This window comes from Podarcis liolepis (assembly GCF_965112155.1).
Source record: "Podarcis liolepis genome assembly, chromosome: 8".
Taxonomy (NCBI): domain Eukaryota; kingdom Metazoa; phylum Chordata; class Lepidosauria; order Squamata; family Lacertidae; genus Podarcis; species Podarcis liolepis.
The window spans coordinates 14,794,874-14,819,553 of NC_139560.1; the positions used below are offsets into that span (position 1 = coordinate 14,794,874).

The 24,680-nt window shown below is 46.6% G+C and overlaps 1 protein-coding gene across 1 annotated transcript; it reads left to right on the forward strand.

The window, feature by feature from the left end:
* Positions 1-1,578: 1,578 nt before the first annotated feature.
* Positions 1,579-20,947, forward strand: DERL1 (derlin 1). The gene is made up of 8 exons (XM_083517035.1): positions 1,579-1,925; positions 6,210-6,321; positions 7,995-8,059; positions 10,021-10,047; positions 12,747-12,842; positions 14,511-14,563; positions 15,767-15,877; positions 17,272-20,947. Exons 1-8 carry the CDS (start codon positions 1,773-1,775, stop codon positions 17,408-17,410), a joined length of 756 nt encoding a protein of 251 aa, XP_083373161.1. The 5' UTR covers positions 1,579-1,772; the 3' UTR covers positions 17,411-20,947.
* The last annotated feature ends 3,733 nt before the right edge of the window (positions 20,948-24,680 follow it).

The window sequence follows — 24,680 nt, forward strand, 5'->3', positions numbered from 1 at the left end:
CACATATGTATTGCAACATAAATAAATAAATAAATAAACAAACATAGCTGTCAACTTTCAGATTTGAAAATAAGGGATCAGCAGCCTCACCTGTCCCGGGGACAGTCTACGGGATATCTAACAATCCGGGATCGCAGCGAGAAATGGCGCTGGAATAAGGGAATTTCCCGCAAAAAAGGGAAGGCTGACAGCTATGATAATAATATCACTTGTTTTAAAAATAAACCGCCCACCGTAATTAGAAGGCATTCCATGGTGCAAGAATAATCGATCGGAAGGGATTCCGCGGTCATCAAGTCCAACCCCCCTGCAATGCAGGAATATCATCGAATGCATACATGACTGATGTCCATGCAACCTCTGCTTAAAATTATTATTGTTTATTAAATCTGTATACCACCCTTCATCCAAAAATCTCTGGGAGGTTCACAGCATAAAGAATACAAAACAAAAACACAAAATGCATAACGAGACCAAGAACAAACTAATCCGATAACCCTCCCTCCAAGCAAGGAGAGTCCACCATCTCTCTTGGAAGTCTGTTCATGCGCCTTTTAAAAACATATGCATTGTGGTAGGTATTCAAGAGGGGCCCAGTACCCACGCAGAGGTGGAGATTTGCTAGGCTTGCCACACGTCACCAAAAATACTGACATGTCCTGGCTTTCGGGTGTAAAAATGGGGTTTGGGAAATGTTGCAGAATCGGAAAAATGTCAGGGAAAACCCAGATGTATTACAATGTGGTGGAAAAAGCAGTGGAAACAGCTCCAAACTACAGTACTGTATTTGTAGCTGAGGTTTTCCCCCAAAAAGCTCAACAACGTTGGTGGTTTCCTTAAAAAAAAGCTCAACTCTGCGGGAGTCAGTAATTACACTTTTTGAAATATGGCAACCCTAGATTTGCGGTTAAGTGTCATGTAAGCTCTGAAATATATATATGACACTTATCCGCAAATCTAGGGTTGCCATATTTCAAAAAGTGTGTGTGTATATACACACGCCAATGTTTTAAATATTTATATTCACCCAGATCGGTTTAGAGAAGAGAGAGAAAAACTAATGCACTACAACTAAAGTGTCACACACTCTGATAATAGTTACAGGTAGATAGCCCTGTTGGTCTGCCGTAGTCAAAACAAAATAAAATAAATAAATAAAATAAAATAAAAAATTTATTTCAGTAGCATGCACACGAAAGTTCATACTAATAACTATCTTAGTTGGTCTCTAAGGTGCTACTGGAAGGAATTATTTTATTTTATTTTAATTATTTTATTTTGTTCCCTCTGATACTAGTAAGCCAGTCTGGGATAGTGTATGCTTGAAATTGGCATTTAAATAAAGCGCACTTATTGAACATTCGTGCCGCGGCTTGCAGCAAACAGGGATGACTTGGGGTCAGGATAAACAGTTAAAAAAACAAATTCAAGCCTCTGTATTACTTCCGCGTTTCTATATTTCCCCCCAACACGCTCCCACGTGTATTGGTAAACAGGGGTGAGAAACGGCGCCCGCTGTCCCTTTAAGAGCCGGAACTTCCGGCGACGCTCCTTCCGCCCCGCCCCTCCTCAAAGAGAGGAAAAGGCGGAAACCGGAAGCGGCCGTTGCTCGGCCGAATTCGGCGCGGCCACGTCGGAGGAAGGCGGGCCCCTCCCACCGCCCCACCTCCCGCGGCTTGGCTGTCATAGGAGCGGCTCCAGCGAGCGCGTCGGGCAGCGGAAGGCCCCAGACGCCCAGGCCTCGCAGCGGCTAGACCGGCGGCGGAGGGGAGATGTCGGACCTCGGGGAATGGTTCCGGAGCATCCCGCTCATCACCCGCTACTGGTTCGCCGGCGCCATCGCGGTCCCCCTCGTCGGCAAGCTAGGCCTCATCAGCCCCTTCTACCTCTTCCTGTGGCCCGAGGCCTTCATCAACCGCTTCCAGGTAAGCGAGTGGGCGGACTACAACTCCCGGCATGCTCGGCGCGAGCCTGGCGCTTAAGACTCACCCGCGGCGCGGCGCTGTGCATGCCGGGAGTTGTAGTTGTTGGGAGACGGCGTGGGGCTCGGCAGCGCTGGTTGTCAGTGGATCGCAGGGAGTTGGAAGGGGATCCCCAGGGCTCATCAAGCCCAGCCCCCTCCCAGCGATGCAGGACAGCTGCCTACCGCCGTCCCTGGGTGGGCTCGAACCAGCGACTTTCTGGTTGACAGCCAGGCGCACTGACCCCTTGTGCCACCCGAGGGAGCCACGCGGGAAGTGTCAGTGCTTTGTCATGGCCACTTGTTGCGGGGATGGGACACCACTTGTAAGGGGTTTCTTCATTCGTTTGCTTCCTCCCTTCTTAAACGGGAATGGGTGAGGAGCTGTGAAAAGGTGCCTTGTTTTGAGCCCAGGAGTTCCTGCCTCTTTTCTGAAAGCAAAGCACACTACCACGGTTTAGTGGGGAATGTTTAGGTCTTTACCATCATGGGTTCAAATTCCCACAGTAAGTCCTGAAACTCATTCGCCGCATCTGAAAGCTTGAACATCATCAATAACTCAAAATCAAACATTGTTACAGTGGTACATCGGGTTACATACGCTTCAGGTTACAGACTCCGCTAACTCAGAAATAGTACCTTGGGTTAAGAATTTGCTTCAGGATGAGAACAGAAATTGTGCAGTGGCAGCGTGGCGGCAGCAGGAGGGCCCATTAGCTAAAGTGGTGCTTCACGTTAAGAACAGTTTCAGTTTAAGAACGGACCTCCGGAACAAATTAAGTACTTAACCCGAGGTACCACTGTACTTTGTGTGCAGCCACTTTACCCCCTTTTTTGTGCAGATGAGTGAACAATACAGTATATGAAGCCAAGAGTTTAGTGTCAGCATCTTGGTTTGATCAGAAACCATTATGCTTAATCATTTTCTAGTTTGGATATAATAAGGAACAATGACGGAAGTCTTTCTGGTTTGTTTGTTGGTTGGTTGGTTTGTTAGGTTATTGTTTTTTGCTTCCAAGATGCTAGGAGTAAAGCAGGCATGTGATGCTTGTTCATGGGCGCAGCGCTTGCTCTACAAGTGAGGGGGAGCCTGGGCTAACAAAGTCCCTTTGCCCTAGTATTGAAATGTCAAGGTAACAGTTCCATTAATAGGGTGAGGAGGCCAGGGCAGAATAGGTTTCCATCTGGCCCTTGCTAGGCTTACAGGATCGCCATCTTAAAGCAGCCATAAACAGAACACCTTCAAGGTGGTGTTATCTGAAATGTTACCCACCCTACATACATGACCAGCTAAATATTTTCAATGTGTTTGTGAGACAAGAATCTGGATTTGTTAGGCACTGAGGAAACATTATAGAACTATCTAGGCTTCTATGAAAGGGACAGGCTTCATTGAACCAGGGAAGAACTTGGTTCTTAAAATTAGCATTGTAACAGAGCAGCTTTTAAGTTGGTCACTGGAGGAACAGCTGGTTTGGAATGAACATGTATCGTGCAAGGGGGACGTTATAGGAATTCAAAGAGGCCAAAGTAAAGTAGGATAAAATGCATGTGCCAGATACGTTTGGAAACAAAGATCATGAATAGACGTTCATTTGTTAATTATAGAAGCCTCCAAGCCAGAATGGATGCGCTGGAATGCTTGGTTTTAAAAGAGAGAATAGATGTATTGGGCATAGTGGGCAATGGTAGCACACAGTTGTCTCCACATCTGGACTCTATAGGAAGGGCAGAGAAGGGTGTTCTGGAGGTGGTGTTGCTCTGCATGTCAAAGAGGACACAGAGTCCCATGAGATGGAAATCCCAAAAGGGGCAGACTCCACCACAGAATTGTTAGGTGGTGATATTGGACCCCAAGAGTAATTTAGTACTGGGGACCTGCTATCATCCCCCTGATCAAAATGCTCAGGAAGATCTTGAGAAGAGAAGGAGCTCAAGGAGGCATCCAAAAGAAGGAATGTCATAGACAGGATAACAACAGGAAAACCCCCAGAAACCCAGAGGACAAAAGTCAGAGATTGATGTGCATTATAATGAGTGAAATACGTATTTGATCCCTTATCAACCAGCCAGATGTCAGGCTACCTGGCATCTTCACTGTATGTAACAAGCTGAGATTAGAAGCACCTGCTCTAAGCGAGAGATATTACCTGTAATCCCAGCTCGTTACAGTACCTGTACAAAAGACACCTGTCGACAGAAGCAATCAATCCAGCAGATTCCAAAGTAGCCACCATGACCAAGACCAAAGAGCTGTCCAAGGGGGAACTTGTCAATGATCTCAGGGCAGCTGGGACCATACTCACCATGAAAACAGTTGGTAACACTCTAAGCTTTGAAGGACTGAGATTTTGCAGAGCCCGCAAGGTCCCCTTGCTCAAGACAGCACATGTACAGGCCCGTCTGCAGTTTGCCAATGCACATCTGAATCACCCAGAGGAGAACTGGGTGAAAGTGTTGAGGTCAGATGGGACCAAAATCAAGCGCTTTGGCATCAACTCAACTCGCTGTGTTTGGAGGAGGAGGAATGCTGCCTACGACCCCAAGAACACCACCCCCACCGTCAAATATGGAGGGGCACATATTATGCTTTGGGGGTGTTTTTCTGCTAAGGGGACAGGACACCTTCACCGCATCGAAGGGACAATGGACGGGACCATGTATCGTCAAATTTTGGGTGAGCACCTCCTTCCCTCAGCCAGGGCATTGAAAATGGGTCGAGGATGGGTATTCCAGCATGACAATGACCCAAAACACACGGCCAAGGCATCAAAAGAGTGGCTCAAGAAGAAGCACATTAAGGTCTTGGAGTGGCCTAGCCAGTCTCCAGATCTTAATCCCATCGAAAATCTGTGGAGGGAGCTGAATGTTCGAGTAGCTACACATCAGCCTCAAAATCTTACTGACTAGGAGAGGATCTGCAAAGAGGAGTGGGACAAAATACCTCCTGAGACGTGTGCAAACCTGGTGGCCACCTACAGGAAATGTCTGACCTCTGTAATTGCCAACAAGGGCTTTGCCACCAAGTACTAAGTCATCTTTTGCAAAGGGATCAAATACTTATTTCACTCATTATAATGCACATCAATCTCTGACTTTTGTCTTCTGGGTTTCTGGGGGTTTTCCTGTTGTTATTCAGTCTCTCACAGCTACAATAAACCTACCATTAAAATTATGGACTGGTCATTTCTTCGTCAGAAGGCAAACGGGCAAATTTAGCAGGAGATCAAATACTTTCCCCCCTCACTGTAAGTGGATGACTTCTTTCTGTGTCAGAAATGCAAGCATGATCAGCCCCTTGTGGCAAGGCTATTTTTTGTGGCTGCTGCTACTCAGAGTTAGCAGGGCTGGAAATGACATAGGCAGGGAGCTTGCTAGAACAGGTGGAATGTGCTCTATTTTTTGTGTGTAAAGACAGGCGATGCTTGTGCAAGTCCTACAATATAGCACTGGGGACGTAGCCACCTACTGCCTGGAGATTTTTGAAATATTAAGTGTTATTTAAATGCTGTTATATATATGAAATAAACCACCGAGTGGTGCCTCGGGTTAAGAACTTAATTCGTTCTGGAGGTCTGTTCTTAACCTGAAACTGTTTTTTAACCTGAAGCACCACTTTAGCTAATGGGGCCTCCTGCTGCCGCTGTGCTGCCACTGCACGATTTCTGTTCTCATCCTGAAGCAAAGTTCTTAACCCAAGGTAATATTTCTGGGTTAGCGGAGTCTGTAACCTGAAGCGTATGTAACCCGAGGTACCACTGTACTTCATTTCTATAGCATGTATAAATTTGGGTCCTCCAAGGAGAAGTTACTTGTGTACTGCCATGCTCTTGGATCAGAGCTTTCCAAACTTTTCATCTCACTGACATACTTTTTGGATGTGCATCATTTTGCAACACAGTAATTCAGTTTTACAAGCAAGCTGGAGGTTTAACTAACCCCTTTCCAGCCCCAGGAGGAGCATGGGGAGCATTCGCACAACACATGTACAAACTGCAGCCAACATACTAACATGTTGCAGCACACAGTTTGGAAAGCTCTTGTCTTAAATGATTGTTACTCTGACTTCACCCCCCTACATTTCTCTCCCATCTGCTAGTCAAGTGAGGCTTACATACCATGCATCATGTGGAGTTGCTAAGCTTATGCCATAATAAATTTGTCAGTAGTTAAGGTGCCACAAGACTCTCGGTTGTTTCACTGTGATAAACCTCTGAATTCATACTCTCTCTTTAAAACGTTTGAACAGATCTGGAGGCCAATCACAGCAACCTTCTATTTTCCGGTCGGCCCAGGAACGGGGTTTCTTTACCTGGTGAACTTATATTTTTTGTATCAGTATTCATCACGATTAGAAACAGGTAATGTAACATCAAATATATAACATACTATTTAGTTTTCACATTCAGTGGCACTAGTTACTTTCCATTTTCTTTTATCACCTTCTGGGTCCATCTTGTGGAGATAGATGCTAATTCGGATGCATAAGAAGCTGCCCTATACTGAGTCAAGGCTTTGGTCCATCAAGCTGTCTGCACTGACTGGCAGTGGCTGTCCAGGATTTAAAACAGAGGGACTCTCCCAGCCCTACCCGGAGATGCCAGACATTGAATCTGTGACCCTATGCATACAAGGCAGGGGCTCTGTCAATGGAGCTGTGAGAATCTCATCTTGCTAAGATGCAGAACTCGCAGGGTTGCATCCAAGCTTCCACCAATTCTTTGTGTAGCCCTTAGCACTGCCTCCTAGCTGTCACCTTCTGGAGCAGCTTTCTGAGGGGCACGAGGCTGCAGGCAGAATTTGTGAAAACAGCCTCTCCCCTCTAGTGGGAGAGGTTCCTGGGCAGAGTACCTATGATAGTCTGGACCCATGGGAGGTTAATGAAAATTCAATTTTGTGTGTGTGTGTGTGTGCGCGCGCGCGCGCGCGCAATGCTAGTCTTGGGGGCATGCTCAGACACTTGTCCTGTGAGGGTTTTGGGAATGAGAGGAAAATGGAGGCTGGTTATTTTGAATTAAGGTCCTGTTTTGAGGCTTCTGTCCTATTCCTGTGTGGTCTGAATTCACTGGTACAGTCATACCTTGGATTCCGAACGCCCTGGAGCTTTGGCTCCCGAACGCCGCAAACCCGGAAGTGATTGCTTTTTAGCGTTCTTTTGGAAGCGAAATGTCTGACGGGGCTTCCATGGCTTCCAATTGGCTGCAGGAGCTTCCTGCAGCCAACCAGAAGCCTCGATTTGGTTTTTGAACGTTTTGGAAGTCGAATGGATTCCGTTTGACTTCCAAGGTATGACTGTACCTCAAAGATGCACTGCAGCTTTGTTTCCTGTATTTTTTGCAGAAAAATAGTGCTAGATACAAAGCTGGTACCCATATTGAATAAAGAGGCTTTCCTCTTCCTAAATGTGGAGATGAGATATTTCGTGTCTATTAAAACAGCCAGTTTTTCCCCCAAGCATTTCTTAAGTGGAAGAAAAACCTTCCCTGACTCTTCCTACGGGCTCCTGAAACGAATCAGCCTCTCGTTTCTTCCTCTGAATGAAAGCCGCAATTGTGTCGTGCAATATAATCATAGCCCTTAAGATCCACCCAGTGTCTCTGGGGGGAACAATGCAAAACAACTGCCAAGGAAGAAGACTGGAAGAAATTTAAAGACTATCTACAGAAATTTTGTAAAATTAATGAATGATAGAATGATGTTGGATAGCAACTAAGGGGTTTCCAGCTGTAATGATTTAAGGGAATATGAAAAAAGGGTTATAAATGGGTTAAAATCTAATGGCAAGGGTTTGCTGAACCAATAAATTGAAGTGGAATGCAAAAAAGGGAGGTATGAGGAGGTCCGGGAAATAAGTTAAAAGAAAATAAGTAAAAGGAAAAATGTATGTTTTTATTTTGTATTTTGTATTTTGTATTTTCCTTTTTCCTTTTTCATTATTACTGTTATATTTCAAAAAAAAGTAATAAATATTTTATTAAAAAAAATACAACTGCCAAGGTTTCAGCTCGCTCTAACGCCACTCTTTTGTTCACAGGCGCTTTCGATGGAAGACCCGCCGACTATATGTTCATGCTTCTCTTTAATTGGATCTGCATAGTTGTATCCTTTTTTTATTTGCTACAGCAACATTTTGGCATGTTTGAGTTCTGCAGAGGGGTGGGAGTCTGTTGTGTGGCCCTCACCTGTGTTCAGTCACACATCCACTGCATGGCCTTAGTAGTTGTAGTAGCATTTATTAAATTTGTATAACGCCCTTCATCTGAAGATCACAGGGCTGTTCGTAACGTAAAAATACAAAACAAGAACACAAAATACAGTGGTGCCTCGCAAGACGAAAAGAATCCGTTCTGTGATTCTCTTCGTCTAGCGGTTTTTTCGTCTTGCGAAGCAAGCCCATTGGCGGATTAGCGGATTAGCGCTATTAGCGGCTTTTAGCAGCTTATCTGCTTATCGGATCAGCTGATAAGCGGCTTAGTGGCTTAGAAAAAGGGGGGGGGGGGAGGAAAAAAAACCAGCAGGAACTCGCAAGACATTGTCGTCTTGCGAAGCAAGCCCATAGGGAAAATCGTCTTGCGAAGCAGCTCAAAAACGGAAAACCCTTTCGTCTAGCGAGTTTTCCGCCTTGCGAGGCATTCGTCTTGCGGGGCACCACTGTATATAATAGAAAACAGAACCTAATACCCGCCCTCCCACAAACACATTCAAAAGGCCATAGATTGTTTAATCAGCAGAAGGGTAATATTTTCGCCTGGCAGCGCCAAATCAGCCTCCCTTGGGGGAGCATTCCACAAATGGGGAGCCACCGCAGAAAAGGCCCGTTCTCATGTAGTGGTCCTCTTGTGGAGGGAGCACACAAAGAAGGGCCTCAGGTGATGATCACAGGGTCTGGGTTGGTTCATATGGAGAGAGGCAGTTCTTGAGCTATTGTGGTCCTGAACCATTTAAGGCTTTACAGGTCAAAGCCAGTATTTAGTCAAGTTAATCTGCTTCACTCCTTTCTGCCCCCTTTTTACTATGATGTGTTGTTAATTATTATTAATAACTTTATTATTTATACCCTGTCCACCTGGCTGGGTTTCCCTGGCCACTCTGGGCAGTTTCCATCACGTATAAAAACATAGTCAAAATAAAAAATTCCTTCCAGTAGCACCTTAAAGACCAACTAAGTTAGTTCTTGGTATGAGCTTTCGTGTGCATGCACACTTCTTCAGATACACAGTATAAAAACATAGTAAAACGTCAAGCATTAAAAACCTCCTGATACAGGGCTGTCTTCAGATGTCTTCTAAATGTTGTGTAGTTCTTTATCTCTTTGATATCTGGTGGCTTTGTGTTTGTCTGTACGTGTAGGAATAGTCGTAAGGATTGCAAGTAAAAAAAAAACAACCTCAGAAAGATGCTGTATAAATAGTTTTATAATATGGCATCACTGGTCCTGTACTAAACCCTGATTGAGTGGCTGAGCCTTAAGGAGCTCAGAGTGAAGTGTTGGGCCTGTGCCTGTCCGCTTCTCGTGTAGCTAGGGGAAGGACTTCTGCCAAGTTGAGTTTAGCTTTCGAGGAATCTTGGCTTCGCATTCTGTAAAAGAACAGGACTCCTGGCTTAAAATGACTAATGGTTTAACCGTGGCAGCTTCAGATTTGGCAACTGTGTTACACCAGGATATCTCATTTGTACCTAATGCTAAGATGAGATTCTTTGAAAGCAGAACTAAACTTTGCAGAAGTCTTCCTCCTGGTCCTGCCGGAGGAGAGGTGAGAGGGGAGCAGGCACATCCTTGGTTGCACTTGAGTCCATTGAAGCTTGCCTGCAGAACAGTAATGGCAGTGTCTAGTATGTCCGGCTAACAGAACCTTTTCTTCTGCACTGTACTGTGTTGAATCTGATTCACTTGCTCTCTCACCAGCAATATTTCCACAGGCTGTTTCAAAGCCATGCTGCAGGTTCCCAGACAGATTCTGTCCAGCTCTTTTAGTCCCTTGAGTTAAATGTGCCTCATCACAAGGTTGTGCTTCTTGTCTTCTGTTTTAGTTTGGTTTTCCTTAGTGAAACAATGAAAGATTACTGGTTTGGCAATGAATATGCAGGTAAGCATGTCTGTTTTCAAAGCGACCTGGCTTCTAAAGTGCCAGGTCTTTCATCTACTTGTACAGAATTCATGTGGGCCAGATCAGAGTGGATTATGTGTATTCAATACTCTCCCATCTAAACCAGTGTGCTGGCAGGGAGAAAAAGGGTCAGTTTGCGTTTCTGAACACCTGAAAGAGCACTGAGCAAAACACTCATCATTCCTGTTCAGCAAGTTTGGTGTGAATTTTCTGCTGATACCCAAGTGCAAAACTGTAGGTGAAATAACCCTAAGAGAAAATGGCTGCATTCAGGTTTTAACAATACCTTGCTGCGACCCTCCATCTCTCTCAGAACTTTCCCCAACCACACCCTCCCCAAGTCTGTCTGTCTGTCTGTCTCTCACACGATTGGCCTTGCTTTGCATTGAAAGTTGCCCTTGAACACTGATAATGTTTGATGTTTGCCTGGAGGACAGAGAAAGGGGTGTGGGTGGGTGTTTTGTCTACTGTGCAAAGGTAAATTTTACATTAGTCGATACTGTTTTGTGGATGTGTCTCTTCGGCTCCCCTGCTCCTCTCACGCAGCTGCAAGGAGGAGAGATTGGAAGCTTTCCCTTCTGTTCTTATCTAACTGCAATTTTGCATCGTGTCCACACAGGATGTATTGTGCTTTCTCTGTGGTGTGGCCGAAAGAAGCAGGTTTAGGAAGCTGACCGCAGATTAGGCATTGGACGTTGAAAATAGGGGCCAGGGCTTCTGATCTTCTCACAGGCATGCTTTGGAAGGAGAAATTACACAGGCTTAAGGCTTATTCATGTAAGGTAGGGTTGGGAACCTCTGACCATCCAGATGACTACAACCCGCATTGTCCCTGATCATTGCCTGTGCTGACTGTGACTGATGGGAGTTGGGGAGTCCAGCAATATGTGGAAACTGCCAGTTTTCCATCGCTGGTGTAATGATGCTAAACCACATCATACCCCTTGAATGCATTCTATGCAGGTGATAAGCAGTCTTACCAATGTCAACAGTGAGTGTGCCGTAGGTGCATTCCTTTTCAGCTGAAGCTGCCATAAAGCCTTTGCCCTTTGTAGGAAGGAGAACTTCCGAGACGCGCCTGGAGCTTCAGGCAGGGTTTCCAACTGCACCCTGTTCTTCTCAAACTCAGAATCCCATATTTGGGCTCTAGGAGCTGTAAGACCTTTTGATTTCCAGAAAGAGGGAGAGGTGTGCATTCCTGCTTTTGATTACGTTTCCACTGTGAGACTTTGAGGCTGAAACATTTCCTGGGAGTTTCATAAGAGCACTTCTTGGGATCGTATCCATGAACTCCTCGCCAGCTGCATTGGGCCCAACCTCTCCCCACTCTCTCTGAGGGTTTCCATTTCAGGTCCTTCTAAGCCACTCGTGCCCAGTTCTCCCAAATGCATGCATCATTTTGCACTGCAGAGAAGAATCGTATTTAACTTTGCATCTAAAATAGCCAGTCAGCCTTCATTGTCTAAGACGTGTGTGTGTGTGTGTGTGTGTGTGTGTGTGTAATATAACTTTCAGGTAATTAAGCAAGCCTGGTGCTGACACCTCTGTCAAACTGTCCTTGCCAAATGCACAATCACATCTCTTGGTCACATTAGCTTTTTAAAAAGATCTTGTTGAAAGTAAATCAACACCATTTTTTCTTGCGATGGAACTCATTACGCAAGAACCAATATGGATGTTATGAATAAGGAGGCCTAAAAACCTGCAAGTCCCCTGTTAGTGCTCAGTTCTGTCAGTGCAGAATAAGGAGGGGATAGCTGGACTTAATTTTAAAGTCTATTTTTATTTCTATAATTTGAGCAGACTCCTGTAATCTCGAGGGCTGCGATCCGAGGTATATTTCCATGGAAAATACACTCGGTGAGATGGCGGCAAATCCGTGGGACTTAATTCTAGGAATAAACAAGGCTAGGAACCAAGTATTTCTCTGTGCACCAATCCTTCATCACTTGTGACCCACTAAGCTGAAGGCAGCCCACAAGCCACGTATTGTGGTTTGACTGATCTTGACAACAGGCCTTTGTATTTGCTATCTGAGACAGGCAGCAAAACCAGATTTCTCACGCCCCGGCATGCTGTCCTGTCTGGTGATAGGCTGCTTTCTGCTTGGAGGATCTTAAATTAGGGAGCCTGGGGCAAAGAGGAAAAATGCCTTTCTAAAACATTTTCTTAATGACGATGTGCTGTCAGGTGTGGAGAGACCTCTCTGTGGCAAGCATCAATGAAAGAGCCACAGCAAGCTTTGGGCTTCTGTGCTCTCTCTCCTGCTTGCTCTGGCACAGCTGTTAGAATATCAGAAACTTCTTCATCTGTTTTATATGAACCACAGCTTAGTGTGTTGGATGAACTCTAAGCTATGGATAATTGTAACTATAGTTAGTGATAACAACTCAAGGTTATAACCACTTCTCAAATTCAAGTGACATGCTACAGTTAATCAAAAACAGAAGGCAGAGATTTCAAACTCCCCTGTGCAACCATGTCAGGAGTGGGGAGGAGACACGCACCAGAGTCTTGTTTCCATAATACTAAATCCAGGTTTGAAGTTACGTGCAAATTGGAGAGAACACTAAACAGGCCTCTGCGTTTCTTTTTATTCTGAGCATTCTGCAGTTGCTTAGGTCTCCTGTACCAAATCTCAATCTTTTTGTCTCTTCATTCTCTTGCTTCCCTTGTAGCTGCTGATGATTCCCTTGATCATGTCCGTACTTTACGTTTGGGCCCAGCTGAACAGAGACATGATTGTGACATTTTGGTTTGGGACACGGTTTAAGGTAAGGCCAAAGGGCTTTCCCCTTTCCTCAAGCATTTTGCCCATATCAAAGGAACTTTGCTCACTCACTGGGGAAGGGAGGCAGTCCCCCCCCCCCCGGTGACTACTTGTCCCAGATTCTTAAAGGGATACTGGCATCAGAGGAGCTCTTTTGCTGCCTCTAAAGGTGTTTCACTTCCAAGCCTTTCTGCAGGGTAGCCTCAAAGTTGATATCATGTGCCTTGGCCACAATAGACGTAGACCTATGTGTGAGATGGCAATGTCTTTATACCACATTGTATGCTCTAGAAACACCTTGCGATGCTGCAGCCAGGCATGGGCTTCTGGCAGAGCTCCTTGACCTCTACCCACCTCCCTGATGCTACTAGTCACCTCATGTCAGATCGCCATGCTTTCTCTTGGCTGCCAGATACGTAGTTGTGGGGGCTATGCTATCATGGAATGTTAGGATTGGAGAAGGGGATTTGTCATCCTTGTCTGGCATGCAATGAGGAGGTGTACAGACAAGGAAAATATTGGCAAAGGCAGTGCAGGATGGGAGGGAAAGGCAGAGTCGGGAGAGAGATTTTATGCCAGCAGAGGCAAGGGATGGAGCAAAAAAGCTGAAGGGGATTTAACTGCAACTTGGGTGTCCTGATAGCATGTTGCAACCCAGGGAGAGGTACTGTACTTCTAAAATGTGAATTACATGCTGCCGACTAGATAGAGCAAAACCTCCATAGTTGAGGGGGGAAACGTCTATATCAGCTAGACTGGTGACTGGCAGCGGCCGCCGAGACCACATAACACCGGTCTTAAAAGACCTACATTGGCTCCCAGTACGTTTCCGAGCACAATTCAAAGTGTTGGTGTTGACATTTAAAGCCCTAAACGGCCTCAGTCCAGTATACCTGAAGGAGCGTCTCCACCCCCATCGTTCTGCCCGGACACTGAGGTCCAGGGCCGAGGGCCTTCTGGCGGTTCCCTCACTGCGAGAAGCCAAGTTACAGGGAACCAGGCAGAGGGCCTTCTTGGTAGTGGCGCTCGCCCTCTGGAACGCCCTCCCATCAGATGTCAAAGAGATAAACAACTACCTAACATTTAGAAGACATCTGAAGGCAGCCCTGTTCAGGGAAGTTTTTAATGTGTGGTATTTTAATGTATTTTTAATCTTTGTTGGAAGCCACCCAGAGTGGCTGGGGAAACCCAGCCAGATGGGCGGGGTACAAATAATAAATTATGATGATGTTGATGATGATGTCATGAAATAACCATGGGGTTGTTTCCAGTGATGCGAGCGGAGCTCTGTTTGATCCAACTGGAGCCCGCTGGATCAGCCTAATAGCCCACCTAGTCCAGCAGCCTGCTCTCTCAGGGGCCAGCCAGCCACTGACTTTGCCTTTCTCTGCTCCTCAAATATGCTCCAAAATGGACCCCAACCCTCTGGAGCAGATTTTCAGGGTGTGCAGTGGGCTTCAGAGATGAGCAGATGGAGTTGAGCTCTGTTGTGCAAGTGGAAGTCATCAACATTGGATGCAACCCCTGTACATTAAATGCTCAATAATGTATTTAGCTAGCTATATTTCTGTCAGGGACTTGTATTTGGAGAATTCTGAAGGAGGTGGAGACTAAATTGCGCTCTTCAGTTTCCTTGCTCACAGCAAGTTTGCATGTGCTCTTGTTGTCCTAGGCATGCTATCTACCGTGGGTTATCCTGGGATTCAACTATATCATTGGAGGCTCGTAAGTATTCCCAAATACCCGTTTTTATTACAGTAAATACAGTCCTTACAGTAACATGTGGCTTACTTCCATACCCCGAAGGACATCTGAAACATCTGGATAATTAAGAGGAATGTGTGTGAATGCAGTAGCCTTTTTTGCAGTGGCAAGGAGACACCCTTTCCCTTGCATTGCCTAGCTCTTCCACTGACCTAACCTCCAGATCTTCACTGGTGGGTTTCTCAGTGAGCAATTTCCATGGCGAAAGGTCCCAGCCATAGTACCAGTCCTGCTCAAGCTGCAGTTGCTCCTGCACGAGCAGCAGGCTCCTGTGTCCTTCCCTCTCTGAAAGAAAAGGTGAATGCGGGAAGGAAAAGAACTTCCTGTGCCCGATTGACTCTTATGTCTGCCTTATTTTTTAGCCTGTCCTTTGAGCATGGTAATTGCTAGGAGTTGTGGCTTTGTATGGTACATTTTTTGCTGCTATACAGGAGTATAGCAATATAGGAGTATTTTGCTGCTATACAGGAGAGTCAGCGTGGTTCAGTGGTTAAGAGCGGTGGACTTGTAATCTGGTGAACCGGGTTCGCTTCCCCGCTCCTCCACATGCTGCTGCTGGGTGACCTTGGGCCAGACACACTTCTCTGAAGTCTTTCAGCCCCACTCACCTCACAGAGTGTTTGTTGTAGGGGAGGAAGGGAAAGAACATTGTTAGCCGCTTTGAGACTCCTTCAGGTAGTGATAAAGTGGGATATCAAATCCAAACTCCTCCTCCTCTTAGGGATAGGAGCCCAAAGCTGCCCTTTCCTCTAGCCCAGGGGTCTGCAACCTTTAAGATAAAAAGAGCCACTTGGACCCGTTTCCGAAGGGGGAAAAAAACTGGGAGCCGCAAAACTGGGAAGGTGACGTCGGGATGGTGCGTGACTAACGCACGCACCGCCCCCATGCAACGTCACAGCCAGTACAGCGCCCGCCACAGTGGGGAGTGTCAGGGCGCACAGTGCGCCTCCTCCCTGCGCCCAGAGCCACGGCAAAGGTGTAAAAGAGCCACATGCGGCTCCGGAGCCGCGGGTTGCAGACCCCTGCTCTAGCCCCAGCTTAGTCTCCTTGGTTGTATGGTAGGGCAACCAAGGTTCGGTGTGTATAGATTGCCTTCAGGTCGGCAGCAGAAAATGCTTTACTACAGAATTGTTAAACGTTGATCCCATTCTCTTCTCCCTGCAGTATCATCAATGAGCTGATTGGCAACCTGGTTGGCCACCTGTACTTTTTCTTAATGTTTAAATATCCAATAGACTTGGGAGGAAGAAATTTCCTATCAACGCCTCAGTTCCTGTAAGTTGTTTTAAAAGGTTTTCTCTGTTTTTAAAAGGAAAATCAGGTGGCTTATTAGGAAACATTTGAGTTATCCTATTTGAAAAAAAGGGTTTATAACAGTGATAACTAGAGAATTTAGGTGACCCAAGCAAGCTTTTCCAGTCTGCTGGATCTATGATGGGGTCTTCCACATTTATCAGAGCATGCATCTCTGACAGCAAAACGAATAAGGAAAGCTTTTCAACTGAAACTTTTGAATCGAAGAGGAGGAAGGGGTAAGATGACAATAGACTTGTAAAATGAAGTTTGAAAACAAGCAATTCAACTTAAACTGGCTTACACATGCTTACTCAAAAATGTCTTTCTGAATTAACGTGGGGAGGAAGCAGCAGCAGATACATTTCAGACATCGCGATATATCAGCATATACCAATATTTAGCTGTTGATATATCACAATGCTGAAAACTAGATATTGTCCAGTTCTTGATGCAAGCACACATACTCCCAATCTCTCTCAGAAAACATATTGGTTCTATCCCAGTTCAAAGCCAAAGAGTGGGATACATCCACACCGTTTCGAGGAGAGAAATAATTGCTGTATCTCTTAAGAGAGCTGCCTAGCACTTCCTGGAACCCATAGGTGACACATTTGCAGTTGCTGCCAAATGTGACAGATCGTCCATTTTTAAACTGGGGCATTTAGCACTTCTTAATGTATCAATAAGGGACGCAGGTGGTGCTGTGGGTTAAACCACAGGGCCTAGGACTTGCCGATCAGAAGGTTGGTGGTTCGAATCCCTGCGACGGGGTGAGCTCCTGTTGCTCGGTCCTTGCTCCTGCCAACCTAGCAGTTCAAAAGCACGTCAAAGTGCAAGTAGATAAATAGGTACCGCTCCGGCGGGAGGGTAAATGGTGTTTCCGTGCGCTGCTCTGGTTCGCCAGAAGCGGCTTAGTCATGCTGGCCACATGACCCGGAAGCCGTACGCCGGCTCCCTCGGCCAATAAAGCAAGATGAGCGCCGCAACCCCAGAGTCAGCCACGACTGGACCTAATGGTCAGGGGTCCCTTTACTTTTAATGTATTAATATGCAATGCTTTCCCTCCCACTAAGCTAGGAAGGGCAATGCTTTTGAGATCTGAGTGTTTGATAAAAGAATGTAAACTGTCAAAAAGAGCTTCAGACTTGTTAGGGGGTCTGCCAAAACAGTTCCAATTAGGTTAAAACTGCGCTCGAAGGGGCAGGGTGGGATTGAACAGTATCTTAGCCATATGTCATCCAATCCTTTTGCTGTTTGGCCAGCTTATAGCTCTTACTGTGTAGATTCTACACGCACAATGCCACAAAGCTGGAACTAGTCCTGATTTCAGAAAGACCAGGCATATTTGAACGGCTCTTTTGCTTGGCCCCCAGGTACCACTGGCTGCCGAACAGGAGAGGAGGAGTCTCTGGATTTGGGGTGCCCCCTGCCAGCATGCGCAGGCCTGCAGAGAACCGCCAGGGCGAAGGGAGACACAACTGGGGCCAGGGTTTCCGGCTGGGCGATCAGTGAAAGAACTTCCTGCTTTTTCTCTTCTTCTTTTTTTCCTTTTTGTGTGTGCGGGACATCTTCAACCATTCACAGGAATGGCTCCTACTGAGGAGTGTACTCAAGAACTGGGTTTGCTCGAGGGCAATTGGGTCTGGCCCATTAAGAAATCTTAACTTTTTCTTTTCGTTCCTGGTGGAAGATGACACAACGGAAGGCACAAGATAGATTTTACTCCAGGCTGTTGAATAGTGCTCAACTCAGTGCTGCCATTAAAAAAAAAAAAAGAACACATATTTTTAATATTGTCTAGCACAGTGTATTTTCTTTTACCAACCTCTCCTCAGGTGAATTTTATGTTGTTGCATCTGAATTTCACGCCTTTCATTGCGTAAGAGCCCTACAGTCCAGTAAGAATCTACTCCTTGGGTCAGAGAATTGTCCAACACAGTAACTGGTGGTAAAAAGGGTTACTTCAGAGTTTGCTGTAATACTAACTAGCAGGAGCTCTTCGGGTATTGATAGCTATGTTGGTATTTATTTAGCAGGATCAGAGCCTAAAATTTCCTGTGTAAGGCATCAGATATGTGTTTTGACTGGAGGAGATGCGAACCTAGGCCACTGAGGCAGAGCGCTAGCTCTCTCTTGGGAAATTTTTGCTGCGGCCACCTAAATGCCTCTGCCTCTTCAGCTGTAGATTGGGGGCACTTTAATGCCAGTCCTGTGCACACACTCACTTGGTGGGGCTTACTTCCGAGTAAATAACATGCATAGGACTGAGACAAAACTCAGTTCTTTGGAATCTGTAAGGTAATCATGCTTGGGTTTGTATCTTGTAAAGGGGAAGGCAAGCCGTGAAAAACAAAGTTGGAGAGTTAGCAAAAATTATTTTGTGTTTTCAAACAAGACTCCCGACCAACCGGTGCTTCAACATTTCTCATCCTGGAAGAAAATTTGGGTACCTGCGAATGTTCAGTAGTAACCTTCATTGCAAGTTAAGCTGCTCGATTATAATACGAGTAATGGGTATCAAACGACTGATGACTGTTTTATGTGGGGTGACACTGGAGATATTTGGATAGAGGGAGGAGAAAGCAGACCTAACCTTGTCCTCCCAATCCGCTGGTTTGTTCCTCTTCCTCTCTCCCCCATCCCCAAGCAAACCACACCAGGTTGTGCTCACCTGTGTTCCCACCTGCAAAATGGGACTGCAAAACATTTCACCCAGCTGCGCAAAGTAGGCACTCTTTCCATAGCACTGCAAACATGGAAAGTGCTGTAGAAGTGATTATGAATGCTTTGGGTTGCAGTTGCTACTGATATTTCTCCATGCATCAAAGGTGTAGCCAATGGGGCACCCTTGAGATGTTGTCAGACCCTCATCGGGGCCAACTGCATTTGGAGGGCATTGTGTTGTCTATCCTGGCTCTGTGTATATTTGTCTACTCAACTGGGGTGGGGTTGGCGAGAGAGCGATATTTTCACCAGATTTTGCTTTCCCAGAGGTGTGAACCCACTGCGGCAGTCTTCATTGAGGAAAACAGAAACCTTGCAATTATGTGTCTTGATAGTGGAAAAACGTATAGATTAAGAAATCATTTAGCAGTGTCCTCATGGTAATAAACCTTCCGGTGGCTCTTGCTTGATTTAAAAATACATATTTGTAATAAAAAAGATGGCATTTCCCCAAGGCCATAATGTATTTGTCATTAATTCTGGCTTGTAGCACGTGGGAACCCAAAGTCCTACAGCATATTGTCATGAATTAATCCTGGTGGTTTTGTGAATTGGCTGTCCCCATGTGCACGGTGACAGTATAGCTTTGCTTGCTGTTCATTCACACAACAGGTTCCATTGGCAAAGAGTCAAGCAGCTTCTTAACACTGCACTCTAGGCTTGCCTCTTCAGCAGTGGGAACAGTTGTACCGAAACCAGAAAGCAAAAGTTTCAGCTGTGTATGCAGTTTTTTGCCCAAGGCTGCTTGTTCTCTTTTCATACTGTGTAAATTTTGAATGTTACCCCAACCCAGGTTCTAAAAACAGGATCTCATTGTGAATACTTCTAAGGATTGGGATTTTGTCTTCTCTGCATTCTAGGAGAAATTGGTCTCTGTATTGCGTGAGGTATTGTGGTTGGTCTGTACAAAAAGCTGAGTTTCTCCCAAAGACCATTTTGTAGAATGGAACACTGGATTACAACCAAAGTGAAATCCATGAACAGACATGACTAATTTGGGTCCATTAATTCTGATGAGTCTACTCTGAGTCAAATCTAATTGGCTACAACCCCATAGCTATACTGATCATAGAGCTAATCAACGCATCCATTTTAAGCCCGAGGTGCAGCCAACTTCATAATGTAGGTGGGAAATCGCAGCTCTGAATATGTTCTTATGTAGGAAGTACTCCATGAAGGGGAAGAGGGAGTAAGAATAGCTTTCCATAGCTTTAATAATTCCTCCTTGGCAAGCTAGCATTCCAAAGCCAGGGATATTTTGGGGTCTTTGTGAAGGTGGAGGAATCCACTCATTCAGTTCTCCGCCTCTGTTGGAAATACTACTACTTCTGAATGGTGTAGCATGGCTCTAATTTAAGAGATCTCTTGCACTGTTTTAGCAGACCCATTCCCCCGATGCTGAATGGCAGCAGCCCTGCCGCAGCTGAAGAGACCTGCCAATCTTGTGTAGCCAACAAGGACCATTATTAAGCCTGCATTGCACAGCTTCTCACTTGAACCCTGGTAGCAGAAAGGGGAAAGTAGCACCCCTCATTTGCTTGCAGTGGTTGCTGATGCTCAAAGAACCAAGCATGTTTTTAAAGGGAACCTGTAGCTTGGCTCTAAAGCCACGAGGATTGCTGTCCTATCAACCCAAGCTCCTAGTTCTGCAGGAAGCTGCTAGGTCATCCTGAACGGAGCAATGATTTCCACCCCTTTTACAAGTATAAAACACACCAGAGGAGCAGAGAAGGGGGCAGATTCGGTGTCTGAAATTTCTGTCTGCACCATAATCTTAAAGCAAAAGTCAGATATTCAGGAAGGGCATGTGGTACAGCAATTGTACCATGTTGCAGTGCATGTGAGGGGTGGCTTGATTAGCGAACACCTAAGCCAGTGACATTCTCCTTTTCCTCCCTGAGCCCATGTTGATTTTTGCAGTGGTCTAGTCTTGTGGAAGACCAGTTCTTCTCAAAGCTGGATTTGGCTATCAGAATGTGTCCCTGCATCTCTGCATAGGGAACACAGCAGGAAGACTTCTAGCCTGCCTTCTCACTAGCATGTTAGCCGTCCACATGCAACTGGTGCATATCCAAGCCTGGTGTCCATCCTAGATCAATACCATGTGCCTTTCCTGGATGTCAGAAGCTCACTTTTGGGCACTTCGCACTACTTTGGTTTTTGTTCACCCGAAGCACTTTTCCCTCCTCACTCTCAAACTGCCACCGGCAGCTTCTGTTACGAAATGAGTACTTCTTTTTGTAGATAATTTCTCTTTTTGTAACCATTTTTTTTTTTTTTTGGTTCTTGGCAAAGTTTTAAATTAAAGATGTAAAACTCTAGAAACCTGTCTGACACTGAATTTGTTTCCGCTTTGCATGCCTTCGACTTCACTGTGCAACCGCAGAAGAGCTTTGTAGGTGCTCCCCCAGCCATAAATTGAATACTGCTTTTCTCACAAAGCGGTAAAAATTCCCCACAGGGCGGTAGATTATTGTTGCCGACTTCTCAGGGAGCTCTTCCTACATTGTGTCTTGGTCAACCTTGCAAAACGTCCTATGTAGCCGAGTAGTAATATTGGGTCATTAAAAGATGCATTGTCTAAGGCCATCTTTGAGCAATTCCGGCATTGCTCCATCTGTAAAGGTAAAGGGACCCCTGACCATTGGGTCCAGTCGTGACCGACTCTGGGGTTGTGGCACTCATCTCGCTTTACTGGCCAAGGGAGCCAGCGTACAGCTTCCAGGTCATGTGGCCAGCATGACTAAGCCGCTTCTGGCAAACCAGAGCAGCGCACGGAAACACCGTTTACCTTCCCACTGGAGCGGCACCTATTTATCTACTTGCACTTTGACGTGCTTTTGAACTGCTAGGTTGGCAGGAGCAGGGACCAAGCAATGGGAGCTCACCTCGTCGTGGGGATTCGAACCGCTGACCTTCTGATCGGCAAGTCCTACGCTCTGTGGTTTAACCCACAGCGCCACCCGTGTCCCATCTGTAGGCTGTGAGAAAAACCCTTCCTCGTGCCAAGCCTATGGATGAGAGGACATGTGGCAGTATCCATAGAATTCCTTCCACAGGTGCAATTCAGCATCCTTTTCTGTGCCCGCTCCCAATCCTGGGCAGAAGCAAAAGAAGGATGTACCTTCGTATAGTAAGTGTGATGGGATGATGAACTGCTTGTGCGTAAAATCGTAGTCCCTCAGAGTTTGTGCAAATCCACAAACCTCTGTCTGTGACGGAGCCCCTCAGACATGTCTGCTCTAGTCACTTGCAGATTCCGACAGTGGTTGCTTTCGGAATCGTTTCCAGCATAAAAGCTCCTTAACGGAAACACGTCTTCTGGACTCGCGGCGTGACAGCTTCCGGCGAGGAATGGGTCTCCCTATGGGAGCTTCAGACACCTCCCCACTGTTCTCGCTGGACGTGTCCCTGAGCCCTCCCTCTTGCTCGCTTTCCCTCAGAGATCCACCTCTCCCCCTGCTGGTTCCTGCTTTAGCTGCTGAGTCTCTCTCAGCCTCCGTGAGACTTTCCACCAGAGACCCACCTCTCCCCCTGCTGGTTCCTGCTTCAGCTGCTGAGTCCCTCCCAGCCTCCGTGAGCCCTTTCCCCACCTGTTCCTCCGATGGCAGTTCCCTGACATCCACCTCCCCTCCAGGGCCCCCTTCACCCCCTCCCGTTCCCTCTCCTCTGGGCGGTGAGGAGGTAAAACCCCGAAAAGAATCCTCTTCATCTTCAGACGTCTCGAACATTTCCCTCCATCGGTCACCGTTCCGGCTCGCTGAATCCTCCTCCTCCTCGGAATCTGTGAACCCCTCCAAGTCCTCTTCTTCGTCGGTGGTGGCAAAGTATTCCCTCTGGAACCTCGCCACAGGCTGAGGTTTACGTGGGAACCTCTGATGAAAAGTTTCTATTAAAACCTCGTCATTGACATCCTCTGCCATGACCCAGGTGTTTTCCGACTCCGGTTCCCCTTCCCACATTACCAAATACTCTACTTGATCTCCCTTCCACCTGGAATCGAGGATCTCCGCTACATGGTAGCTGTGTTCCCTTTCCTCCATTGCTGGTCCCCGAGTGACCCTCCCTTCTCTGTCCCCTTTATACGGTGACAGCAACGACCTGTGGAAAACTGGGTGCAGCTTCATGTGGTTTGGTAACCGGAGTCTGAAAGCCACTGGGTTGACCTGTTGCGTGACTTCAAAGGGACCCAATCTTTTGGGTCTTAACTTCTTACAACCCCCTTTGAATGGTAACCCTTGGGTTGACAGCCACACCTGGTCCCCCACCCTAATGGTTTCACCTTCTCTTCTGTTTTTGTCTGCCTGCCTCTTATATTCCTCCTTGGCCCTGTCTAAGTTAAATTGGAGCTGGCGATGGATCGCTTCCATTTCTTCTACGAACTGTTCGGCAGCTGGAACGCTCCAGTTCTCCCCTCCCCCCCCTGGGAAAGCCCTGGGATGGCACCCGTAATTAGCCAAAAAGGGGCTCATCCCCGTGGACACGTTCTCCGCATTGTTGTAGGCAAATTCTGCCAGCGCCAGCTTCTCCACCCAATCATTCTCTCTGTCATTCACATAACACCTCAAATATTGCTGGAGGATGCCATTGGCTCTTTCCGCCTGCACGTTGGTTTCAGGATGCCGGGCAGTCGAAAAATTGACCTCTACATGCAGTAAGCTCATGAGCTTCCTCCAGAACCTGGAAGTAAATTGTTTCCCTCGGTCTGAAACCACCCTCAAGGGGGCGCCATGCAACCTGAACACATTTTCTACAAACAATTTAGCTGTTTCTTCTGCCGTGACAGCATGTGAGCAGGCTATAAAGTGGGCCATTTTGGTTAACAGGTCTACCACAACCATGATGGCTGTTTTCCCTATGGATTTTGGCAAATCAGTCATGAAATCTATTGCCACTGCTTCCCATGGTCTTTCAGGTGTGGGTAGCGGTTCTAATAACCCTGCCGGTGCCCGCCTCTCCCCTTTGGCTCGCTGGCATTGGTCACACCCTCTCACATACTCCCGCACATCTTCCCTGACCTTGGGCCACCAAAATTCCCTGGTAACCAGCCACATGGTTTTGTGTTGCCCAAAATGCCCTGCTGTTGGGCTATCATGCAGCTGCTTGAGTACCTTTCCCCTCAAATCTCCTTCAGGTATATATAACGCTCCCTTGTAATACAACGCCCCGTTTCTCTCCTCAAAACCTCCGGGTTTATCTCCCTCCCTCCTGAGACCCCTGAGTTTGTCCTGGGCGTATTCATCATTCTCCGTTCCCTCTACCAGTTCTCTTTGCCCCACCAATGCCGCCCCACACACCCAGCGGTCCTCTGGAATGACATGTCTTTCTTCGGGTGCTCCCTCCCCCTCCAAATATTCAGGTTTGCGTGAGAGAGCGTCTGCCCTAACGTTCTCTGAGCCTGGCACGTAACAAATCTCAAAGTTAAATTTGGAGAACTCCTGGGCCCATCTCAACTGCCGTTGGTTGAGCACTCGTGCCGTTCTCCAATACTCTAGGTTCTTGTGGTCAGTGCACACTTGCACCTTATGTTGTGCGCCAATTAGCAGGTGCCTCCATCTCCGGAAGGCCTCATGAATGGCAAGTAGTTCTCGGTCATACACCGTGTAATTCCTCTCGGATTTGTTAAGCTTTCGCGAAAAAAAGGCACACGGTCTCCATTCTGACTCCTCCTTCCCTGGCTGCAGAAGAAGCACCGCCCCTATGGCTCTGTCTGATGCGTCTGTTTCGACTCTCAGTTTTTTTTGTAAATCCACATGTAGAAGTTGTTCTTCAGAGGCGAAGGCCCTTTTTAGTTCCTCAAATGCTCGCTCCGCCTCCTCAGTCCAAACAAATTTCTTCTTACTGCTGAGACAGTCCGTAATGGGCGCCGTCAGGTGCGCAAAATTTTGGATGAACTTACGATAAAAGTTCCCAAACCCTAGGAACCTCTGCACATCCTTCTTTGTTTTGGGTGTTTTCCATTCCAGCACTGCCTGGACCTTTCCGGGATCCATGGCCAATCCCTTGTCTGACAGGCGGTACCCCAGGAATTCCACCTCCTTGGTATGAAACTGACACT